Genomic DNA, 21,792 nt, shown 5'->3' with positions numbered 1-21,792 from the left:
CACAGGTCTGAGGCCCAGGTCTTGTCGAGAGGGCGAGGCTGTGGTTTGCTGGATGGGAGAGAGGTTGATGTGGCATTGCTCCGGTCACATTTGTTGGAAATCTGCCCTAGAGGGTGCCCGGGAAAGCTGTTCAAGGGGAAGGGCTGAGCTACAAAAGTTCCCACATGTTCTGGGTGCAGGGAAGGCTGCTGCCATGGGTGCTGCTGCTGCCTTGCTCTCCGTGCAGAGCCCCGGAGAAGCTGCCAGCTCTGTGGGCGCTGGGCCCTGGGGACGTCCACTGGGCTGCAGGAGCACACCTGGACTGGGAGGCAGGACCCTGTCCTCCTGCACCCTCTCCTGACAAGGTTTAGTACTGTTCCAGCTGGCAAGGGGGAAATATTTAAAGGACCCACATCCATTTTCACAGAGCAGGGGGGAAAGGGTAGTAAATGGAGCTGAGAGGCAGCAAGCTCATGATTGGCCCATGAAATGTCCCTTTTTAATGAAAAGAGCATCTACTTGTATCTATATCTTAAAGAGAATGTGATGAAGGGTTCTGTTAATTTATAGTTGGTCGGACTTTGGGTGTTATATTAGTTTTGTAACTGTCTATATACTTTAACATAGCAGAGAAAAAATCTTGGTGAGAAAAAGTGACTGATATATTACAGGAGCCTGAGAAACCTTGAACAGGTAGTTCAAGCTCTCTACCTATAAAGAAACTGATCTACACCAACTTTTTAAACTTGCATGGTCTGAATTCTGTTCAACAAGAAAGTTGTTCCCATTATTCATTCTTCACTCCCTCATGCCAGTAACGATACTAGGTCTCAACCTTCAAGTTCCCCACAGTCCAGCTGGCAAGAGGCAAGCTCTCGGGTAGTTAAGTTGAGCCATGGCTGAAAAGAATGAAAGGGGGGTATGCACTCAGAGGGCTCCTAGAAACCCTCCCGGTGCAGGGCTGGGGGAGCGGTGCTGAAGGAGAGAACAGTTTTCTGAGTAAGAGAGGCAGGAAGAATTTTACACAGACAACAATTGTCTGAAAAAATTTAAAGTCTAGCTCAATTTTCACCTTTAAAACAATTAAACCAAGAGAATGGGAAAAGTTCTATCTAAGGGATGTCTACAAGAAGGAGCTATAGTCTACAGAAAATGATTAATGCTTGATGGAGTTAAAGCATCTATAAATGACCTATGATTCTATAGTTCTCATTTTGCCAGGAGAGAGGAAGAGGAGGAGAAAGGAGAGGCGGGGAGGGTTAGAGGAGGAGAAGGGAGAAGGGAAGGGAGGGGAGCGGAGGGAAAGGTTCTAAAGCAGCGGTTCTCAACCTGTGGGTCGTGACCCCTTTGGCGGTCGAATGACCCTTTCACAGGGATCGCCTAAGACCATCCTGCATATCAGATATTTACATTACGATTCATAACAGTAGCAACATTACAGTTATGAAGTAGCAACGAAAATAATTTTATGGTTGGGTCACAACGTGAGGAACTGTATTTAAAGGGCCAGAAGGTTGAGAACCAATCTACAGGTTTTCAAGGGTTGGATAACAGCATGCATTTCAGACTAGAATCAGCGCATTCTGGGACAGGGGACTCAGATTATGTCTTATGAAATGTCCATTTTATCACATTTATCTTCTGCTAAGTGAAAGTAGTGTGACATTTGCATGTTGTCTCCTGCTTATCCCAGGCTTCTGGAAGAGATATGGTAAGATAAGATTGCTGCTTTCCACATGTGTATAATTGAGTGTTTCCGATCTCATTGTCTACGTGTGGAGGCATGCTGCAATCCTTTCCTTAGGGAGAAGTCACCGTGTTGTTCTTCCAATACCTAGAGTGATTCATGTGTCTGGAATGGAAAGATAACCCCATGTTGGTGCCACTGAAAATGCCACCCTTATTGCTGTGCTGGGCAGAGAACCAACGCTGTAACTAAAGCAGCTGACCTTTGACACATGTGTGAAGCATTTAAGCCATCCCGCAATCCAGGGTTTCACCTTGCACTGACTACGCAATCGCATTCGATTTCCACTTGGGGTTTTCTACTAACAGGGTCAGAAGGGATCAGTAAACAGTCGACTTGTTAAAAAATGTTTTCTCTCAGAAAACTGAAATGGATCACTTACTTTTATTTAATAGTCTTATTTTTAAAGAAGTTTCAGGTTCACAGCAAATTTGACCGGCAAGTACAGAGAGTTCCCACGTACCCCCTGTCTCTCAGATGCACAGCCTCCTCCACCATCGGCATCCCCACCACGGTGGTACCTTTGTTACAATCGGTGAACCTACACTGACACATCACTATCAGCCCAAGTCCATGGTTTCCACGAAGGTTCTTGGTGTACATCGATGGGTTTTGACAAATGTACAATGACATGTATCCACCATTATAGTGTCACACAGGGTAGTTTCACTCCCTTAAAAATCCTTTGTGCTCCACCTCTTCATCCTTCCCTCCCCTCTCGCCCCTGACAACCACTGATCTTTTTATGTCTCCATAGTGTTGCTTTTTCCAGAATGTCATACAGTTGGAATCCTATAGTATGTAGCCTTTTCAGATTAGCCTCTTTCACTTAGGAATATGTATTTAAGGTTTCTCCATGTCTTTTCATGGCTTGATTGATAGCTCATTTCTTTTAGCACTGAATGATATTCCATTGTCTGGATATACCTCAGTTTATTTATCCATTCACCTATGGAAGCATATCTTGGTTGCTTCCAACTTTTGGCAATGATGAGTTTACAAATATAGCTGCAAAAAAAAATCACGTGCAGGTTTTTCTGTGGATGTAAATTTTCCACTGCATTGGGTAAAGAACAAGGAGCATGATTGCTGGATCAGATGATCAGAGTATGTTCAGTTTCGTAAGAAACTGCCAACTGTCTTCCTAAGTGGCTGTGCCATTTTTGCATTCCAATGAGCAATGAACCAGAGCTCCTCTTGCTTCACATCCTCACCAGCACTGGCCCTTCTGATGGGTGTGTAGTGGTATCTCATTGTTCTAATTAGCATTTTCGTGATGACATGTGAAGCCTCTTTTTATGTGATGATCTATCACCTGTACCTCTCCTTTATGAGGTGTCTGTTAAGGGCTCTGGCCCATTTTTCAATTGGGTTGTTTGTTGTTATTGAGTTTGTATATTCTGGATGAGTCTTTTATCAGATATGTTTTTTACAAATATTTTCTCCCAAACTGTGACCAATCTTATTCTCTTGATATATAAGGGTCTTTCACAAGAGAGAAGTTTTTAATCTTGATGAAGTCCAGTTTATTAATTATTTCTTCACGGATGAAGGTAGTTTTTGTTTGACTCATTATTTTCCTTTTCATTCTCATAATGATTGCTATCCTCTGAGCATCCTGCTGCCTTTGAAGAAGAAATGACTAATTGAAACTTTCTTCCTATTCTTCTCTCTGGTATTGATGCCTTTTCTGTGGATCCCACACAACTGCTATGAGAATCAAGTGAGATAATGTTTATGAAGGGGTTTTGAAAACTGAAAAGCAGTTGTACACACGTCAGATAACGTTGCTGGACTCTTAGCACACACACTCACATGCATGCACACACATTTTTATTTCTTTCTTCCTTGACCAATGAGTTTTATTTATTACACAATTAAAAAGAGACCAATTTCTCATTATAGCTGACAGTAGCATTTGGAATCTAAGAGATAAGAAGTGGCAAATGTCAACTTTAATTCCAGAGATTGTCAACTTCTACTATTTTAGGGAGAGTGTGTGTCCAATTCCATGCTTTCTATCTCTGGAAGCACCAAGAATTATTGTGATTTTGCAAGATTTACCCAGTTTACATTTATATCTTGCTGTGTTTTTCTTTCCATTTATCCTATATAATAAAAGGGTAATATGCAAATTGACCAAACAGCAGAATGACTGGAACACCTGTGACCCCTTACCCCAGCCAGCCTGCCTTTGATGACCCTCATTGGGGCAGGCCAGCTGGACCCCACCAGTGCATGAATTTGTGCACCGGGCCTCTAGTTTTGATATAACTAAATAAAACTATAGTGAATTTTAACTCAATAATTGAAGACTACAAAAAGGAAACAAAGAGAGAAGAAGAAGAAGGAGCAGGAGAAAGAGGAAGAGGAGGAGGAGGAGATGGATGAGGAAGTGGTGAAGCAGGGGTAGGGGGAGGAGGAGGAAGAGGGAAAAGGTAATACATGAAGCTCCAAACGTTTCTGAGTTTTCTTGCCTAAGATCTAGTCACCAACTCTAGAAAGGAAGGTGTCATTATTGGCAAATGTCATAATGAGGTGGCTTATGATAGCTCATGTTACCTCTGTCCCCTGTAATTGGAGTAATTATTTGGAGCTGCCTCTTCACCAACTAGAGAGAAAAAAATCTTGAAAAAGACAATTTCTCAAATTACCTTCCAGTAGATTTATTCCATGGAACCTTACAATTTTTGTTATATTGAAAATGGCATATATACTAGTGCATATATATGTGTGTATATATGTATATATACATATATATATATATTTCAGAGAGAGAAAGGGAGAGAGAGATAGAAACATTGATCAGCTGCCTCCTGCATGCCCCCCCGCCTTTATTTAAATCCTCACCTGAGGATATTTTTTCCCTTGATTTTTTAGAGATAGTAGGAGGGAGGGAGAGAGAGAGGGGAGAAGAGAGAGAGAGACAGACATTGATGTGAGAGAGACACGTAGATTGGTTGCCTCCCGCACACACCCCCACCAGGGGCAGAGATCAAACCTGCAATCTAGATATGTGCCCTTGATCGGGACTCAAACCCTCAACCCTTTGGTGCATGGGCAGATGCTCTAACCACTTAGAACACTGGCCAGGACCTCTCTCACTCCTTTCCACCTGGATTTATACTGAAATAACACAGTATATTTCTCAAATCCATGACAGGAGAGCCTCAGGTAAGAACATGTGTTTTTCAAGTTGAGTCTGCCCTAGAATGAGGAGAAATAATGAAAAGAATTCCCCCTTGTGGTACAACCCAGAATAACCCCATCAGATAAACTTTCTTTCCTAATAGAAATCTGTGGGGGAAAAATTATCTTTCTGAAAACAGGTTAACTGCTGTTGCTAAAACCGGAGCATGACTAGTTACCACTAAGCCCCTCTAAAAAGTGCCATTTCCAGGCAGCCGATGACAATATGGAAAGAACAGATGACATTGCAAGAATCTGTTTCTGGCCGAGGGTTGTAAGGGTTGTCATAGTTATTTCTGCTTCAGGTCTGACCATAGAACTGGAACTCAGGGATCATTCTGCAACGTTGAATTACTGGGAAGCGATTTTTTCCCCCCATTCTCAGAGACTCATTTGGTTCCATCTATTTTAAGATTAAGGTGAATTTCTGAAAGCTATCATTTATTAAATTTTAACTTAGGAAGAAGGTTATTAGCAAACCAACTCGTCTGATCAGAATTTGATCAGAAGGTTTTTTGTGTTTTTGTTTTGTTTTGTTTTTTACCTAAATCTGTTTCCCAAGCATGACTTTGTTTCATGTAGTTAGTAATGCAGGCTTATAGCTCAGCTCCAAATCATTCTTGGCTATTTTGATGACATGAACCCTGACAATTACGAATCTTCAATAACTGCAGTTGAATATTTTTCTAAAATAACAATAAAATTTCTTTGAGTGGTAATTTATTTTAAGAACTAGATGGGGGGGGGGTGGAATAAAAGTAGAAACAAACAACTAAGTACACCTCTTCTCCCAAATGCATATAGTCCATAGAGGCTACTCATTGGTTTCTTGATGGAGCCTCTTTATAAGATAGAAAACTGTAGCAAACCATGCCTTTCCATGTGGTTAAGGGCACACTCAGATGCTTAGAAACAGGTATTTTTAAAATGAAATGACTATAACTTCATTATTTTAAAAATGAAATGACTATAACTTCACTTTTTCTTCCCAAAGGTATGCAATTATTTCACTCATATTCTTCCTTCCTTCTTCACTGGTACCATATGTCATTGTATAAAGGATGCTTAAAATGAAACAGAAGTAAAGTCTTCTATGACCACAAGTCTGACAAAGTTTATGTGTTGCTTGAGTGGTTTTTCTGAACACCTACTTCAAAATTTCTGAAGATGGACTCTCATTAGCATAATAAGGAATCCATTGTCTTCATGCGCCAGCCCAAGCCAAGATGAGAAGAGTCCCATTTTATGATTCTGCTGCACAGGCTTTCTGTGTCTGATGCTTCTTCAAGCTAAGTGGTCTAAATCTTTACACCCCCTCCCTATAGCAGCATCAGTGGGCCCTTTCCTCTGGCACTCTCAGGGGCTTCCCCAAAGTCTGGTTAGTGAGGGGTATTATAACAGCCCTACATCACTGCACAGAGAGGGCTATGGACTCTGAGCCACAGTGTTACCAGATAATAAAGGGACCAGAAATTATGGAATTGCATTTCACTACCAAATAGTTTCTGCATAACATATTGAAAATCTCACATTTTTGAATGTTAGTGAATTCTGGGGTTACTAAGAGCATTCAGTTCAATGAAGCCCCACCTCTCTGGAAGTGAATTCCCACCACAGTCTCCCCTGTAAATAAGAATGATGGACATCTCTTATAGCAGTGGTTCTCAACCTTCCTAATGCCGCGATACAGTTCCTCATGTTGTGGTGACCCCCAATTTCATTGTTACAAATTGAACATAATTAAAGCATAGTGATTAATCACAAAAACAATATGTAATTATATATCTGTTTTCCGATGGTCTTAGGTGACCCCTGTGAAAGGGTCGTTCGACCCCCAAAGGGGTCGTGACCCACAGGTTGAGAACCGCTGTCTTATAGTATTTATCTGATCAGCAACTCTTCCTTGTGGAACTTTTGGGGAAGATCATGTGAAAAGCAATGAGCCTCTCACTCATGTTCTGGGATGGGAATAGGAGTCCATGGTGTGCAGCGATGGAACAGCTAATCAAGCTATTGTCCATGGTGACCTGGATCACATGCCTATGGAGGGAGAAGAGATGGAACTAGTGAAGAAAGGACACCATCTAGAGGTTTGGAATTGGAGAAGAACTCCATTAATGAGATTTTAGGTTACCATCCATTTTAGAGATGATGGTTCTCCATTTTGGAACTGTATTGATGGAAATAAGAAAATGCATGTGCACAGGGTGGCCAGGAAGAGGAGGAGGGCCATACCTAACTCTCGCTTTTCATGGGCACAACATCCCTCCTTTAAGTTGCTAACCCTACTCCTCATGATTTGGCAGGATGCTTTTCACACCACTCAACCCTGACTATCAGACGACCAAGTTAGACCAATCAGAATATTTCCCCCCACATTTTAAAAATATTTTATTGATTTTTTACAGAGAGGGAGAGAGATATAGAGAGTTAGAAACATCGATCAGCTGCCTCCTGCACGCCCCCTACTGGGGATGTGCCCGCAACCAAGGTACATGCCCTTGACTGGAATTGAACCTGGGACCCTTCAGTCCGTAGGCCGACGCTCTATCCACTGAGCCAAACCAGTCAGGGCTTCCCCTACATTTTAAATCCTGACCTCAGTTACACGGGGCTGTAAGGTGACTGCAATTGAGGCTCCCAACAGCACTGTTTAACGAGAAAGCCCATGAACTCCTGCAGCTGAGATCTCTGGGACCAGCACAGCCCTGGGTCCTTTATTTACCAAGCCCCAATACTCAGTGTTTCCATTGGATTCAGTGAGTGACCCAGAATCTTTTCAAACAACACTGCTTACTCAGCCTTCTACTTGAATGACATGCAATTTAATACAAGACACTTATTTACCAAGGACGATGACCTTCTAGGCACCAGACTAATTCTTTCTGATAAATAACATTTCATTTACTTCCTTTAGTTGTGTAAGGAGTAGCAACATTTTATGGAGCATAGCAGATGCTGTCACTCACATCTCTCAGACACATCTGAGTGCCCTGATGCCAGTCTCAGCACCTGTGCTGAGATGGTGGTGTAGAAATGGCCCAGAAACCCTCTGGAGTGTAATAATTCTGAGGTGTGTGTTTTGCCTCATTTTCCAGCCTTTCCCCATAGTTTTAAGTTTTTATCTCCCCCTGGCCTCAGAGGACACTCTTTGCTGACTTCCACACTTACCCTTGGTTATTTTCCCTTTCTCACTCCCCACATAAACCATTTCTCTCAAATCCTTGTCTTTGGGTCTTCTCCTGGGAGAAAGCAGACGAAGCCCGGTCGCCATGCTGGATCTGTGGAAAGATGTGGCTCAGAATCTGACTTGCATTATACACTCTGGAACTACTCACTCACCCCATTTTATAGATGAAGACACCGAGACAGAGGAGGCAAGGACCGCCTGGCTACTAGATGGAATATGCCGCATGGCAAGTAGAATTTACTCTGCATGACAACTTGGATTTACTGTTCAGACTATTTTTTCTCAACGTCAGTACTATTGACACTTCGGGTCAGACAGTGCTTTGTATAATGTTTAGCAGCATCCCTGGGCTCTATGTACTAGATGCCAGTAGCACACCACCCCAGTTGTGACCAGCAAAAACGTCTCCAAATTGCCAAATGGCTTTGGGAGGAGGGGACAATTCCTCCGTGTTGAGGACCATTGGCCAAGAGAGCCAGGCCCAGTGATAGGTCAGAGGTCCACACCGATGGAGAAAGGCAGAGAAGGAGACGCACACGTAGCTTATTTATTGACCTTGTATAAAGCTTTCATCCAATCTTTTACCTTCTGACTTCAAATCTGGCCCACTTTCCATTAGGCTAGGCTCCCTGAGATCAACTGTTCCGTCGCTCTGCTTGTGATAAAGTTCTTTCCTATTGAGGAAAGTTCTTTCCAATTCTGCTTCCTGGGCACTTACTTCATCAGTGTGCCCTCCAGAGCCATGCAGAGGCCTAATCCCTGTTCATGCATGGCACTTCAACTATTTGAACACAACTCCGTGTCTCTGCCCTATAGATTGACGTGGCCTACATGCCAAGTGCTGCAGACACACAGGGAACAGCTGTCGGACTGCAAGTTCAAACTTCTAAGTTCTTTTCAGACCTTTGAACAGGAATTTCCAGGGGCTGGAGTCTATGCATTTTAAAGCTTCCAAGTAATTCTAATGTGGCCCATCACAGTCCAATATTTAAGAACCTCAGACCTACTTTATTCCAGCCCAGGCAACAGAGTTCTGATTTGTTTCTTAAAGCAGATACCTAAAAGATGGTATTTGAAGATGCATTGCAAAGAAACTCTTAAAATAATAGGATATTTCATATTAGGTCAAAGAGGTATGTTTCTATCTAGTTTCATTTGGAGTAAAATAGCTTTATATAAAGTTTATACCAAAAAAAGGTCCTAAAAGTCGACACCAGAAAATGTTAGTCAGGCTTACTTCTCCAGAGGGTGGGCTTAAAGGAGATATTTAAAAATTTCTTCTTTGTCCTTGTCTTCATTTTCAAAGCTCATAGGATGCATGTGTGTGTAAATGTACATACACATATTCTTATGCATTGCAATCTGTTTTTAAAAGTTATTTAAAAAGTTGTAATGATGACCATCTTCTGCTATTTCATGTAGGGATGATGACATCGCTGGAAATAAGTTACAATCACAGACCTGAACAATTTGGGGAATAATGAAAGCATTGCAATGATGGATTTGAAAAAGACTCCAGCTCACCTGCCATCACTTAAGGCAGTGAGAAAGAAGACGTAACAGTCATAGGACCACAGTATATCCACACAAAGATCCAGAGTTAAAAGAAACGAACATTGAAAAAAAAAGTGATAGCAGAGAAGTTGCAATGTTGGGTAAAAATAAAAATAGGCTCTTATATCTACTCAAGCTAAATCACCATTCATTTGGCTCAATGGTTAAATATAGTCCCTCATAAAAGTAAATGATTATTCAATTCCTATTCGCCCTAGGCTTTAAATTACATATCCTATATTCTTTTTTAAAAAATATATATATTTTATTGATTTTTTTACATAAAGGAAGGGAGAGGGATGAGAGAGAAACATCGATCAGCTGCCTCCTGCATACCCGCCACTGGGGATGTGCCCGCAACCAAGGTACATGCCCTTGACCGGAATCGAACCTGGGACCCTTGAGTCCGCAGGCCGACGCTCTAGCCACTGAGCCAAACCGGTCAGGGCCATATCCTATATTCTATTTTAAGGGTTTCCGGGCTTCTAAAATGGGCAAACGCTCTTCCTCTTTCCATTTTAACTGCCCCTATTTCTAGTAAATAAATTACAACAGATTGCTTTTTATTTTGAAGGAGTTTTCTGATTTCCTACTCACTGCTGCCCCAACTAAATACCCCTCGTGTGACTTTAAGCCTTTGACCCATGTCCCTTCTTACGTAGAGACCGTTCTCATGTCTTCCTCACAAACATTTCCCCTTCCTCTTGGTAGAGTCTTGTGTTATTTCTGGGAGCAGGAATCAGGGTCCAGGACCGAGTCCACAGCAGGCAGGCCCCTTTCTTCAGCCGCAGGAGTTTGCTGATGCACACAAAGTTGACATGCCCATAAAACCCCCAACAAGCCAACCCCCACTTTTTTTAAAAGTGAAATATAAGTCCTCATTCAAACTCCATCACAGCAACTGAATACCATGGAGGGCAGCCTCTGGATCTTTCAAGAGTGATTATATTTCATGTTGCAAGGAATGTGTGTGTGTGAGAGAGAGAGAGAGAGAGAGAGAGAGAGAGAAAATTCAAGAGAGAAGGATATATATTGAAAGAGAGAGAGCAAGAGAGAGCGAAAATGAGAGCAAGAAAGAGAAGTTGAGAAAGAGAGAGGAAATTCTAGCAAAGAAATGTGTGTGCGTACTGGTGGGTAATGCTACCCTAAATAACTTGGACTTCCACTGGCTGGCTTTTGTTCATAAAATGCTAATCCTTTTAGGTGCAGATCTATATAAAACATTGGGGATTAAAGGGCACACAGAAATCTCAAATCTCTTCTGCTACATAAGGTAAAGATATATTTCAACTAACAGATCAAAATTCTTTTGAGGGTACTAACAAGGGGTCATTAAAAAATTTCCCAATTCTTTATGAAATACTAATATATGATGTATATCATAGGATTTGCCAAACTAATAATGAACACTAGACAGGTCACTGTAGTTACGTTCGAGATTGTTTTTCAATGCACAGCTATCTTTGGGAAAGAATTTATTTCTCAAGTCAACTATAACGATGGGGGAGGGGGTCATTTCATTTCACAAGGAAAAGCACCACCTGGCATTTGAAAATAATTCTCCTTTGCTTACCTGTGCTGTACTAATCACTTATGCTCTCTCTTTCTCGTCACAGCCCTCGCAGGCAGGCAGATATTATTATCCCCTTCTTGCTGATGAGAAAACAGTGAGGAGATGAGTTGCAAAGTGTTAGAGTGGGGAGCCAAAGCAGGCTCCTGGCTCTCAGCCCCCAGCACTTTCTACTATTTTGCAAGAAAGCCTCAGATGAAAAGGGAGCAGCCCTGTGTTTGCTCCAAATGCTGGCTTCTCATGCATGATATCACATCCATCTACAAGGTGCTCCCACTGGTCAGATTGCTAGACCAGATTTTCTTTAAGATCCAGTTCCCAAAGTTATCAGAAATGCATTTTGGACCCTGGCAACATCAGACTGTGGCCCGGCTCCCATTGCCTTTCTTCATGTACAAGTAGTTTCGGTCTCATTTAACGGTCTCCCTCCACTTTGGCAACTCCTTGAGTGGCTGCCTTGCTCACCCGGGGAACTAAGCTGAAAAGCAGGTGTTCTTTCCCACGCAGCAGATGCAAAGGCGATAAGCTGCACTTTTTAGAGCCTCCTGAGAGACTCAGACACCCTGGGCTGAGCAACTCGGATCTTGTCCAATTTCCTCCTCTCCAGCCGGCTCGGGCTCCAGCTCCAGCTATGGATGTGTGTCTGAGCTCCGAGCAGCAGCCTGGGCGCCTGGGGGAAGGACCAAGCTCCCCAGATGGCTGGCTAGAGGCAGAGGAAAAGACTGTCCAGAAAGATGGCACCAGTGGACCCACAGGAGGTAACCCCCTTCATGTCCTCAACACCTTCTCAGTTGTTTTCCTGGTGATGGCATTTTCCAGTTAACTTCTGTGACAAGAATTTCCACTTCCTTTTAACTCTAGATTTTGAAATGATTTTTATTGAAATATAATTAACATATAATGTTATATTAGTTTCATGACAAATGATTTGATATTTGGATATATTGCAAAATGATCACTACAATAAGTCTAGTTAACATCCTTCAAGATTGTTTGTATAACGAAGCTAAGTAGAAAAATGCCTTTATGCAAGCATAAGCATAGCATTACAAGTAATCCCTATTTTTCATTATTTACTTATCAAAATCCACAAATTTATTTCATCTTGTATATAAATCTAAGACTGTATATTTTTGTAACAAGAACATTTAAAAAGAAATGCAATCTAGATTAGTTTCTGCTTTTCATCAAAACGTATTCCTGGCAGCTCTGTCATACACGATCCGTGTAGAGCAGTGGTTCTCAACCTTCCTAATGCCGCCACCCTTTAATACAGTTCCTCATGTTGTGGTGACCCCCAATTTCATTGTTACAAATTGAACATAATTAAAGCATAGTGATTAATCACAGAAACAATATGTAATTATATATGTGTTTTCCGACGGTCTTAGGTGACTCCTGTGAAAGGGTCGTTCCACCCCCAAAGTGGTCACGACCCACAGGTTGAGAATCGCTGGTGTAGAGCAAAGTGCATTTTCCCATCAGGACAGTGCAACCATTAGGGTTGCATTTCTGGACAGGGACTTAGTAGTTAATAAATGATGGACATACCAAATAATGTCATGAGAGCCAAGATACAGCATTGATAACATTTACAGCCATTTAATGTGATACAATTATGTTCCAACTCTACTAAACCAGGATATTATTTATTTTTACTAAACTGTTTACATAAAAATACAACTCTACCTGTCTCTCAAACCTGGTCCCTCTAAAACTACCAGTCTAGCATGGGTACAATAAATGAAAATATTTAATGTGCAATAAACATAAATTTCTATATTTCTGTAGACTCTAAAAGGTTCTAATGGGAGTATATTTATATGCCCACGTTTCTTTACCCTGTTGATTGGGAAAGCATAAACATTAGCTTCTTAACCTGTAAAATACTGAACCATTCAAAATCAGCCCATTGACTTTTCCTCCAGTCTTGAGGGTCCCTGGTTGGCGATTTGTGGGAGGAAGGGAAGAATGAATGGTCTGGGGCAGCGGTTCTCAACCTGTGGGTCGCGAACAATGAAAATACATCCTGCATATCAGATATTTACATTACGATTCATAACAGTAGCAAAATTACAGTTATGAAGTAGCAACGAAAATAATTTTATGGTTGGGGGTCACCACAACATGAGGAAGTGTATTAAAGGGTCGCGGCATTAGGAAGGTTGAGAACCACTGGGGGCATCGCGGGGGTGGCTGGGGGAAGGAAGCCGGCAGGAGCTGGCATGAGTACCCGATGGTTGGGCTGCTCCTGGTAGACACTCCACTGATGAAAGCCTTTGAGGAAAAGAGCACAGCCCTGTACCGACTCCTTGTACCAGCTGGCCTGTACCAGCTCCTGAATTTCAGGAATTTGGTGAGCTGGTTATTAAACATGGCCATATTGAAACTTAAGTTACATAAATTACAATGAAATCGATTATATAAAAGGCAAAGGTATATGGGAAAAAACCTAGATAATAAATACTCTGGACCAGACCTGGATTATTTTAGTGCATTTGATGATTAGCTATGTTCTTGAGGCTATTGATGTCCATTGTATCTGGATGGTGGAAGTACTCCATTATGGTGTATGCTGCACATCTTTCCCCAGGGACATTTTATCACCAGGGCTGTTTACACCATGGTCACCGTCAAACCCTACAAATCAGTGATGGAACCTAGGGCCTCCTTGGTCATTTATACATATTGGGTTGGCGTTGTATGTCAGTGGCTTCCCATAAGAGGTAGGTGAGGACCGGAGGTCTCCTTCCCTCCCCTATGGCCTCCCCACAGCCCTAACCAGGGCATGTGACAGGAAAGGACCCCTCAGGACTGACTCAGCCACTCTTTACTAGCCGGTTCTGGCAAGTTCAGTGCAGCCCCCGGTCTCTGGAAGCTCGCCTTTTTGTTCAGGGCAGAGAATTCTCCTTCCAGGGGTAGAACACACTAAACCAGAACCAGCGGCCGAGAGCCGCACTCTGAAGAGCTGCGGACATCGTGGTCACACTGTGGTCAAAGGCCATTTCCCCATCTGCTGCATACTGACACTTTTTTGGTAAAACACAACAAAAATGAATTGCTAGGAAGACAAAACGGAAATACATACACACAGACATGCAAAATATAAGCATGTAATTAGATTCAACAGCCATGACCCCATGGCGGACATTCTAAAGGCTTCCTCCAAGTTTCGGTACTGCTCTTTCTGGAAACCTGTTAAGACGGGTTGCAGAGCAGTGGCACAGAGCTGTTGTAGTGCCCCTGGAAAGCCGTGGTACCTGACATAGCCTGTCCTACCTGCCTCCCAGGGATGGACTCCTGAGTAGGTTTCTCCAAAGACCCGCCACCCTTCACATCCTCCTCTGCGCATGTGCTCTTTTCCTCTCGTTTTATATGATATTTGAGAGCTGCTGGAGTGGTCATGAGAGCAAGGAAGCATTTAACACAGCAGTAACTCGATAGTCAGCGCTCATCTGACAGCCTCCCCCTGGACTGTGGGGCTGGCTCATCTTTGGGTGACCTGAACCTTTTGAGGAGCTGATGTAAGAAGGATTTAAGGAACACGCTCCAGCCAACATTGGGAATGTTCCTTCAAGACCTAAAAATAGTCAGGTCCATGTTTGCCCGGGTCCTCCTTACACAGACAGCTCATTTGTGCCATTTTCCTGGTGCCATTTAGCTTTCTCCTGTCGTCGGGAGTGTGGGAATGGGGACACACTTCTTCCGTCCTCTTCTAACTAGAGGGAATATCCTTTGGCATTTCGTCACATGATAAAGATGTCACACCTCAATGCTATGTCCCTGTCACTCCATAGCACTGCTTTGTGCTAGTTTGCAGCCTTTGTCATTGATAGCGGCACCCCTCGGTTCCCATCCTACCAATTGTACTAAGTGTATATTTGCACTGAATCAACAAATCGTGAAACCTATCTTATTTTCTGCCCCACAGATTTTAACAGCATAGAACCATCTCTTCATAGCCTCCAGAAATTTGTTCCTACAAATTATGCCAGCTACACTCAGGAGAACTATCTGTTTGCAGGCAAGAAGATTGTCGTTCAAGAATCAATAGAGAGTTACGGAGCAGTGGTGTGGCCAGGGGTGAGAGAACTGTTACACTGGGATGGCAGGGCTTCTGGGGACGATAACAACACTTTTGTACATTTGCGTGGCCTTGGACAATTTGCCAAGTACTTTAACATTTTGGGTTTCTCCAACTGAGGGTCAATTGTTGCCCCCCCACCAGGGGTGCGGGTAGTGTGCTTGGGCTCCACGAATACATCGCATCTCTCCCATAAGCTTTGATTTTCCTCTGTGCTATGTTCCTGAAACATTATTGTTTACATTAATATAAGCTTGAATATATCAGAAAGTAGGATGAAAAATTTATATGAATTCTTAAGGAAAAAGTCACATCTTCAACACAAATTTTTGTGCACTGGGCCTCTAGTTGTTTAATATAAGCTTGAATATATCAGGAAGTAGGCTGAAAAATTCATATGAATTCTTAAGGAAAAAGTCACATCTTCAGAGTTTTGGCTTTGCAGCATGTACCTTCGGGCAACTCCCACAGACTCTCGGGTTGACGTTTTCTGTTCACATTGTGGGTATTCCAGCAGGAATGTTCAAGAACCATTTCTCCCTGCGGCAGCCCCGGGAGGATGGCGCCGAAATGGGGGAAACACTGAATTGAGAGCCAGCAAACCTGCTGTTTCCTGGCTGTGAGGTCATGGATGGTCACTGCGCCTCTGTTTGCCTTCATTTCCATATTTAAAGCCCGGGGCAGTGTTCATGGCTGTTCTTTCCACCGCAGGGGTTTTCAGCCTGGGCTTAGAGAGGCTTCAGATCAACAGCTCAGCCGCTAGCATGGAGGTGAATCATGCTGGGGTCTCCTTAAAATGCAGATCACGGGGGGGGGGGGGGGGGGGGGGCTGTGCTCTGCATTTCTCCCAGGCTCCCAGGTGATACAGACCTGCCAGTCCAGGCACTGCACATGCAATGAGTAGTCATGATTAGAGCTTCCATGGAGAGCCCTCGGGGCGATCTGGGCTACTGGTGGCAAGTGAGAAGGGAGCAGGAGGAGGAATGGACAGCCAGGGGTCCCCTCGCTCCTAGAGCTCCTCCTCCCCCCACCCAAGGACGGTCCATTTTTATCTCTTATGCATATGGGTATGATTTCCTTCAAACAAAGGCTTTTCTTCTCTTTTTTTTAATTGAATTTATTGGGGTGACAATGATTAATAAAATTATACAGGTTTCAGGTGTACAATTCTACAATATATCATCTGTATATTGTATTGCATGTTCACCACCCCAAGTCAAGTCTCCTTCCACCACCATTTATCCCCCTATACCCCTCTTGCGTCCCCCCACCCCCCTTTCCCTCTAGTAATCACCATACTGTTGTCTCTGTCTGTGAGGTTTTTTTGGGGGTTTTTTTGCTTTTCTTTTTCTTTTTTTTAAAATATATTTTTAATAGAGGCCCCTCTTGGTCTGGCCCTCTCACAATCCGGGACCCCTTGGGGGATGTTGGGCTGCTGGTTTCAGCCCGATCCCCACAGGCAAGAGATGTAGTGCATGAAGTAGCAGGAGATGGGCGGGGGGGCACCGCTCCCCCTCATCCCAGCCCCGCTGCACCTGCTGCCACTGCAGCTCAGTAGTGCTGCCTCAGAGGAGCACTCGCCAGCTGGGCACCTGGCACCTGTTGGTCAGCTGAGCGTCATAGCTACTGGCTGGTTGTCTGGTCGTCCGGTCAACCAGTCGCTTAGGCTTTTATATATATAGATATTTGGCAAATAGACAACAATAGCAGGGGTATCAGAGATTAGATTTGTCCACTGGGCAGTTTTATGCTCATCAAGGCCTCAGCCTTTCATGCACAAACACTGGCCTCTCTTGGGACCTCAAACTCTTGAAAACTGCAACAGAAGGATTCACGTAACACTCTCCTCTTGTGTGTAGTCCAGTGCAGCTCTCCGTGAAAGAGATCATTTTCCAGATTTCTCTAACAGGCTAAGAAGGGTGGGGGAGTGTTTGCAATGTCAAAAGATGTAGCTGTTCCTGAGAAAAGCATTGTTTCCAGATAGCACCCCAGAGGGGCCAGCCTCACACAGGGCAGGGCTATCTCTTCAGAAAACACCTCAAAGCATGTGTCCTCTCCATAGCTCTAGGTGACACTGTCTTCCTAATATTGAAACCCCTACATCACAAATAATTATCCTCTCAAGGGATGTTTGATTTTCTGTATAAAAAGCTATCTTAATTTATTTGCATATGTGTTTTAGCATCTCCTTGCTACTCATAGTATGGTCCACGGACCAGAAGCCCTGGCAGCACCTGGTAGCTTGTGGGAAACGTAGTCCTGAGCATCCCAACCAGAGCCCACTGCACACAGACGTGCGTCTGAACCAGGCCCAGGTGATCTGTGTGCACACTAACGTGTGGGAAGTATTGTTCTGATAGTCTGTTTCTTAGAGAAACCACTTACAACAAAACAAAACTGCCCAGTTGTCCAGCATAGAAGACAAAGCCCTGGCCTACCTGAATGTTGACAGAGGCTAGGAGAGAGGTCTTGAAGAAGTTTATCCAACATTCTTAAAGCAGGTGGAGGCCTAACATGACTAAACCAGAGGAGGGAGTTGCTGTTCTGTAACCCTCACTGCCCGGGTTTGCAAGAGATGAGCTGATCTCCCAATTCCTGGCAGTCAAGCAAGAGTCTTCCGATACAGGCGATTCACAAACCTGGTTCTCTAGTTCCTTTGATGTAGGTTATAATTTTCATGTTCCAGAGGTCTAAATACATCAGTAGATGTATATTTTGATTCTGATGAACCTTTCCATAAACTATTAATGATAAGTCTTATAGTATTTAATTTGGGGTGGAGATTGAGGTGGCTACTGGTTTCCAATGTTGCAATGCCCAAGTGACAACTATAAATCTTTTTTAGGCTATGGCTTTGTGTCAATATTTGGAGGAACATACAGAGGAATTGAATTTTCAAGATGCTAAAATACTTGAAATTGGTGCTGGACCAGGCCTTGTTTCCATTGTGGCCAGTATTTTAGGTTTGTTTGTTTTCTTATTCCTGACCGTGTTTCAAAAGACCTTTATTGTGACAACAATGATAAGTCTGTGGTTTAGGTGCTCAGCCATGATTTCACTCATTGAATCTCCCCCAGTGTCACAAGCTAGAATTACTACTGTTATCCCCAGAGATAAGATTATTGTTTGTTAGAGATGAGAGGTTCAGTAATTTGCCCAGTCCACCGATTACCATGTGATGAAGTTGAAAATTTGGAGGTATGACTCTCAAATCCTCTGTTGTAAACAACTATGTTATGTTGTCTCCTGCTCTTTGTTGCAAATATTGTCACTAACATTGTGAAGGAAATAAAAAGTGAGTTAATCCAAGGTGAAGACAGATTTATACCCAAAATGCAGGTTGTGAGTTCCTGGGCACTGGGCAAGAGGTGGTACTAATCTGGCTACTTCTGCCTACATTATCATAGTTCTTTCTTTAAAACTAATCTGGAAATACAGAGATCTATTTTGTGAACCATCGTCACTAGCTTTAAAATGCCTAAGAATTAATTTAATTAATTTAAATAAGGGTGAGAATCAGACAAAATAGATTATCCTTTGTGGAAAGAAAACTGGGTGCTGAATACTTCATGGAAGAGAAAAAGAAAATCATGAGATAAATGTATTTTTAGAGGGAAAATTATGAATTACTATATTAAGCAGCTGCTGAAAACCATAATATGTTTAGCGAATTATCCTAAAATCTCTTAACATTGCACCATTGCTTAACTTAAAGTTTCTTAAGAGATGGTTCTCAGCCAAAGGTGATTTCTGTCCCACAAGGGACATTTGGCAATGTCGGAAGACATTTTTGATTGTCACAACTTGGGGATGGGTGGGGAGGTGCTACTGTCATCTGTTGGATGGGTAACAGAGACACTCCCAAACATCTTACAAAGTACAGGGCAGCCCCTCCCAGCCCCGCCCCCAAAAGAATTATCCAGTGGAATTATGTCAAATGTGTCCGGCCCATATGTCAATAGGGCCAAGGTTGAGAAGCCCAGTTCTAGTTCTCTTCTTTCTCCCTGAGAGTATATGTCCACTCTGAATGCCCAAAAGATTCCAAGTAATTGTTACATTTTTTCTTCTTTCTCTCTTAGGAGCTCAAGTCACCGCCACGGATTTGCCTGATGTCCTAGGAAACCTTCAACACAACCTTTTAAAGAATACACTAGCACACACAGCACATCTGCCTGAAGTGAAAGAGCTGGTGTGGGGAGAAGGCCTGGAGCAGAACTTCCCCAAGTCGACTTTCTATTATGACTACGTTCTGGCCTCCGATGTGGTCTACCACCACTACTGCCTGGACAAGCTGCTCTCCACCATGGCGCACCTCTGCCAGCCAGGGACTGTGTTGCTTTGGGCAAACAAGTTCAGGTTCAGCACTGACTATGAATTTCTAGACAAATTCAAGCAAGTTTTTGATACAACGTCCCTGGCTGAATTTCCAGAGTCGTCAGTTAAAATTTTTAAAGGAACACTAAAATGGGACTAAATGAAACAAATTGCCATTCGAAAACTTAGTGTGTGTTTTGAGCTGTGTTAGAAATGGTATTGTCAAGAAAACACTTATAAGATTGAGAAGGTGGTGCATAAAAAAATCTTGTACACACAAAACAAGCAGAACTTAATACTACAGCAGCTATCTAAAATCACCTATTTAAGGTTATCTGGTTAATCTAAACATCTGTAAAGAATAATGTGAAAATATAAAAATAGCTTTGCTGGCTCTCAGAAGTCTCAACTAAATGTTCAGTAAATTTTACATGAATAAATTAATAAACAAGTTTTAGTATAATTTACTACAAACTTACTTGTTTCTCTCAATTCATTCTCCTCATTCATGCTGCGTATTTAAAAAGAACGCGGTAGGTTTTATATTTTCCGGCTTTTTCTACAGAAGTTGGCAGCCACTGTACTATAATGTAAGCTAACTTGATTATTCTCCTACTATGACTGCAACTAATTTTGATTTCCTGTAACTCTTGTTGATGGACATTTTTTCCTCTGGGTTACAGGGAAACAGACAGCACTGCAGCACATCTAAAGAACAACGAGTGGGAGAAGGCACATTCATGGAACAAATGTGTTTCAACTGCGTTTCTCATTATGGAGCTCCCTTCCTCTACATCTGGTTCTCTCTGCAGGTCCCAAGAGAAATGAAGGGAGGACACTATACTATAAGTAAGCAGTTGTACACCACAAATAAAAAGTAAAGCAAGTGTCTTTATGTATGTTGTCACTTCGTCTGGAAAGCCCTTTTTGGTCACGTCTATCGACTTAATCCTCATTCCCACAGTCTTACAGAAAGCCTGACCTAAATTCTCAAAGGTGGCTGCACTGTGTATCTCACAGCACTGTATCTGTACTTCCATTCTACTTACTCCAGTCTACTTCAGAGACAAGTCCAGATCAGCAGGCCCCGACTAGATATCAGTTTCCCGAGAGTGTATTTAGGGTTTATGGTGTCCTGCATACAGTAGAGTTCCAATTAACATTGGATTAACTGAGAGGTTTTTGTTTGCTGATTTCTGTGTCCATTTTTTAAAGTATTTTTATTGAGAGAGAGAGAGATAGAAACAAGAATGATGAGAGAGAATAATTGATTGGCTGCCTTCTGCAGGCCCCATACTGGGGATCGAGCCCGCAACCCCAGCATGTGCCCTGACCAGGAATTGAACTGTGACCTCCTGGTTCATAGGTCAATGCTCAACCACTGAGCTATGTCGGCTGGGCATAATCAAGTCTATTCCTAAAACAGGAAACTAACCTATTATGCTTGATGTAGTGCCACCTGGACAACCAACTATAGAGAGGCATGGGCCATTGTTTCCAACACTTGAAACATAAGTTATATTATGCTTCCACACTGCGTCATTAATGACTTCACTTGAAAGAGGGAATTCTCCTGAGAGAATTCCCTTGAACATAAAATACTGTCCCACTTTTTAAGAACTATATTATTATTGTGTGAAAATATTTGCAAAATATGGTTTATATATAAAAAAAAAACAGAACTAAAACAGTGGCTATAAATAAGACTGCATTAGAATGACTCAGGGGACATTCTCAAACAATAAAAGCTTAGCTCTATTCCCAAAGTATTTATAATAGCAAAATATTGTTCAATTTCGTGGTTAAGTAACTTTTGGCACCACCCACCATTGGTGGAACATGATACAGCCATTCCAGGTGGTACAGCCAAGTTGGGTTTTAGTGTTGGGAAGCAGTCATGAGGCCAGGTTAAATGTGGGGAAATGCTAGATACAAAATTGAACATATGTGGGGAAAACTACAATAGGACTGAAGGCAAATCATGATTCATAGTATTGGGTAGCAGGGCAATAGCTGGTTTCACTTCCATCCTCCACCTGAAATAATGCATTCAGAAACAACTCCTCGGGAGATTCCTATATATATTTGTGATTAGTGACAAAGGTGAAGGGGAAATAAGGCTCCAGGGAGAACTTAAGAGTAAGATTTAAAATATAAGAAATCTG

General features: G+C 42.5%; 2 protein-coding genes across 2 annotated transcripts in view; both read left to right on the top strand.

Moving 5' to 3' along the window:
- The window catches only part of ANK1 (ankyrin 1, erythrocytic), a 624,245-nt gene that overhangs the window by 28,787 nt on the left and 573,666 nt on the right, over positions 1–21,792 (top strand). The window lies entirely within an intron of this gene.
- On the top strand, positions 11,239–20,101 carry LOC102262830 (protein-lysine methyltransferase METTL21C). The gene is made up of 5 exons (XM_005856467.2): positions 11,239–11,496; positions 11,837–11,987; positions 15,161–15,312; positions 18,159–18,276; positions 19,393–20,101. The coding sequence occupies exons 1-5, from the start codon at positions 11,335–11,337 to the stop codon at positions 19,785–19,787; spliced, it is 978 nt and encodes a 325-aa protein (XP_005856529.1). The 5' UTR covers positions 11,239–11,334; the 3' UTR covers positions 19,788–20,101.

This window comes from Myotis brandtii, unplaced genomic scaffold, assembly GCF_000412655.1.
Source record: "Myotis brandtii unplaced genomic scaffold, ASM41265v1 scaffold103, whole genome shotgun sequence".
NCBI lineage: Eukaryota > Metazoa > Chordata > Mammalia > Chiroptera > Vespertilionidae > Myotis > Myotis brandtii.
The sequence above is the reverse complement of the archived record's forward strand: the minus strand, read 5'-3'. Positions and strand labels throughout refer to the sequence as shown.

Bases quoted from the DNA above. Each gene is read 5' to 3' on its own strand.
- LOC102262830 (XM_005856467.2), top strand. From the start codon at position 11,335: ATGAGTTGCAAAGTGTTAGAGTGGGGAGCCAAAGCAGGCTCCTGGCTC. The intron at 11,988-15,160 runs GTAACCCCCTTC...TCTGCCCCACAG, and splicing joins CACCAGTGGACCCACAGGAG to ATTTTAACAGCATAGAACCA. The intron at 18,277-19,392 runs GTTTGTTTGTTT...TTTCTCTCTTAG, and splicing joins CATTGTGGCCAGTATTTTAG to GAGCTCAAGTCACCGCCACG.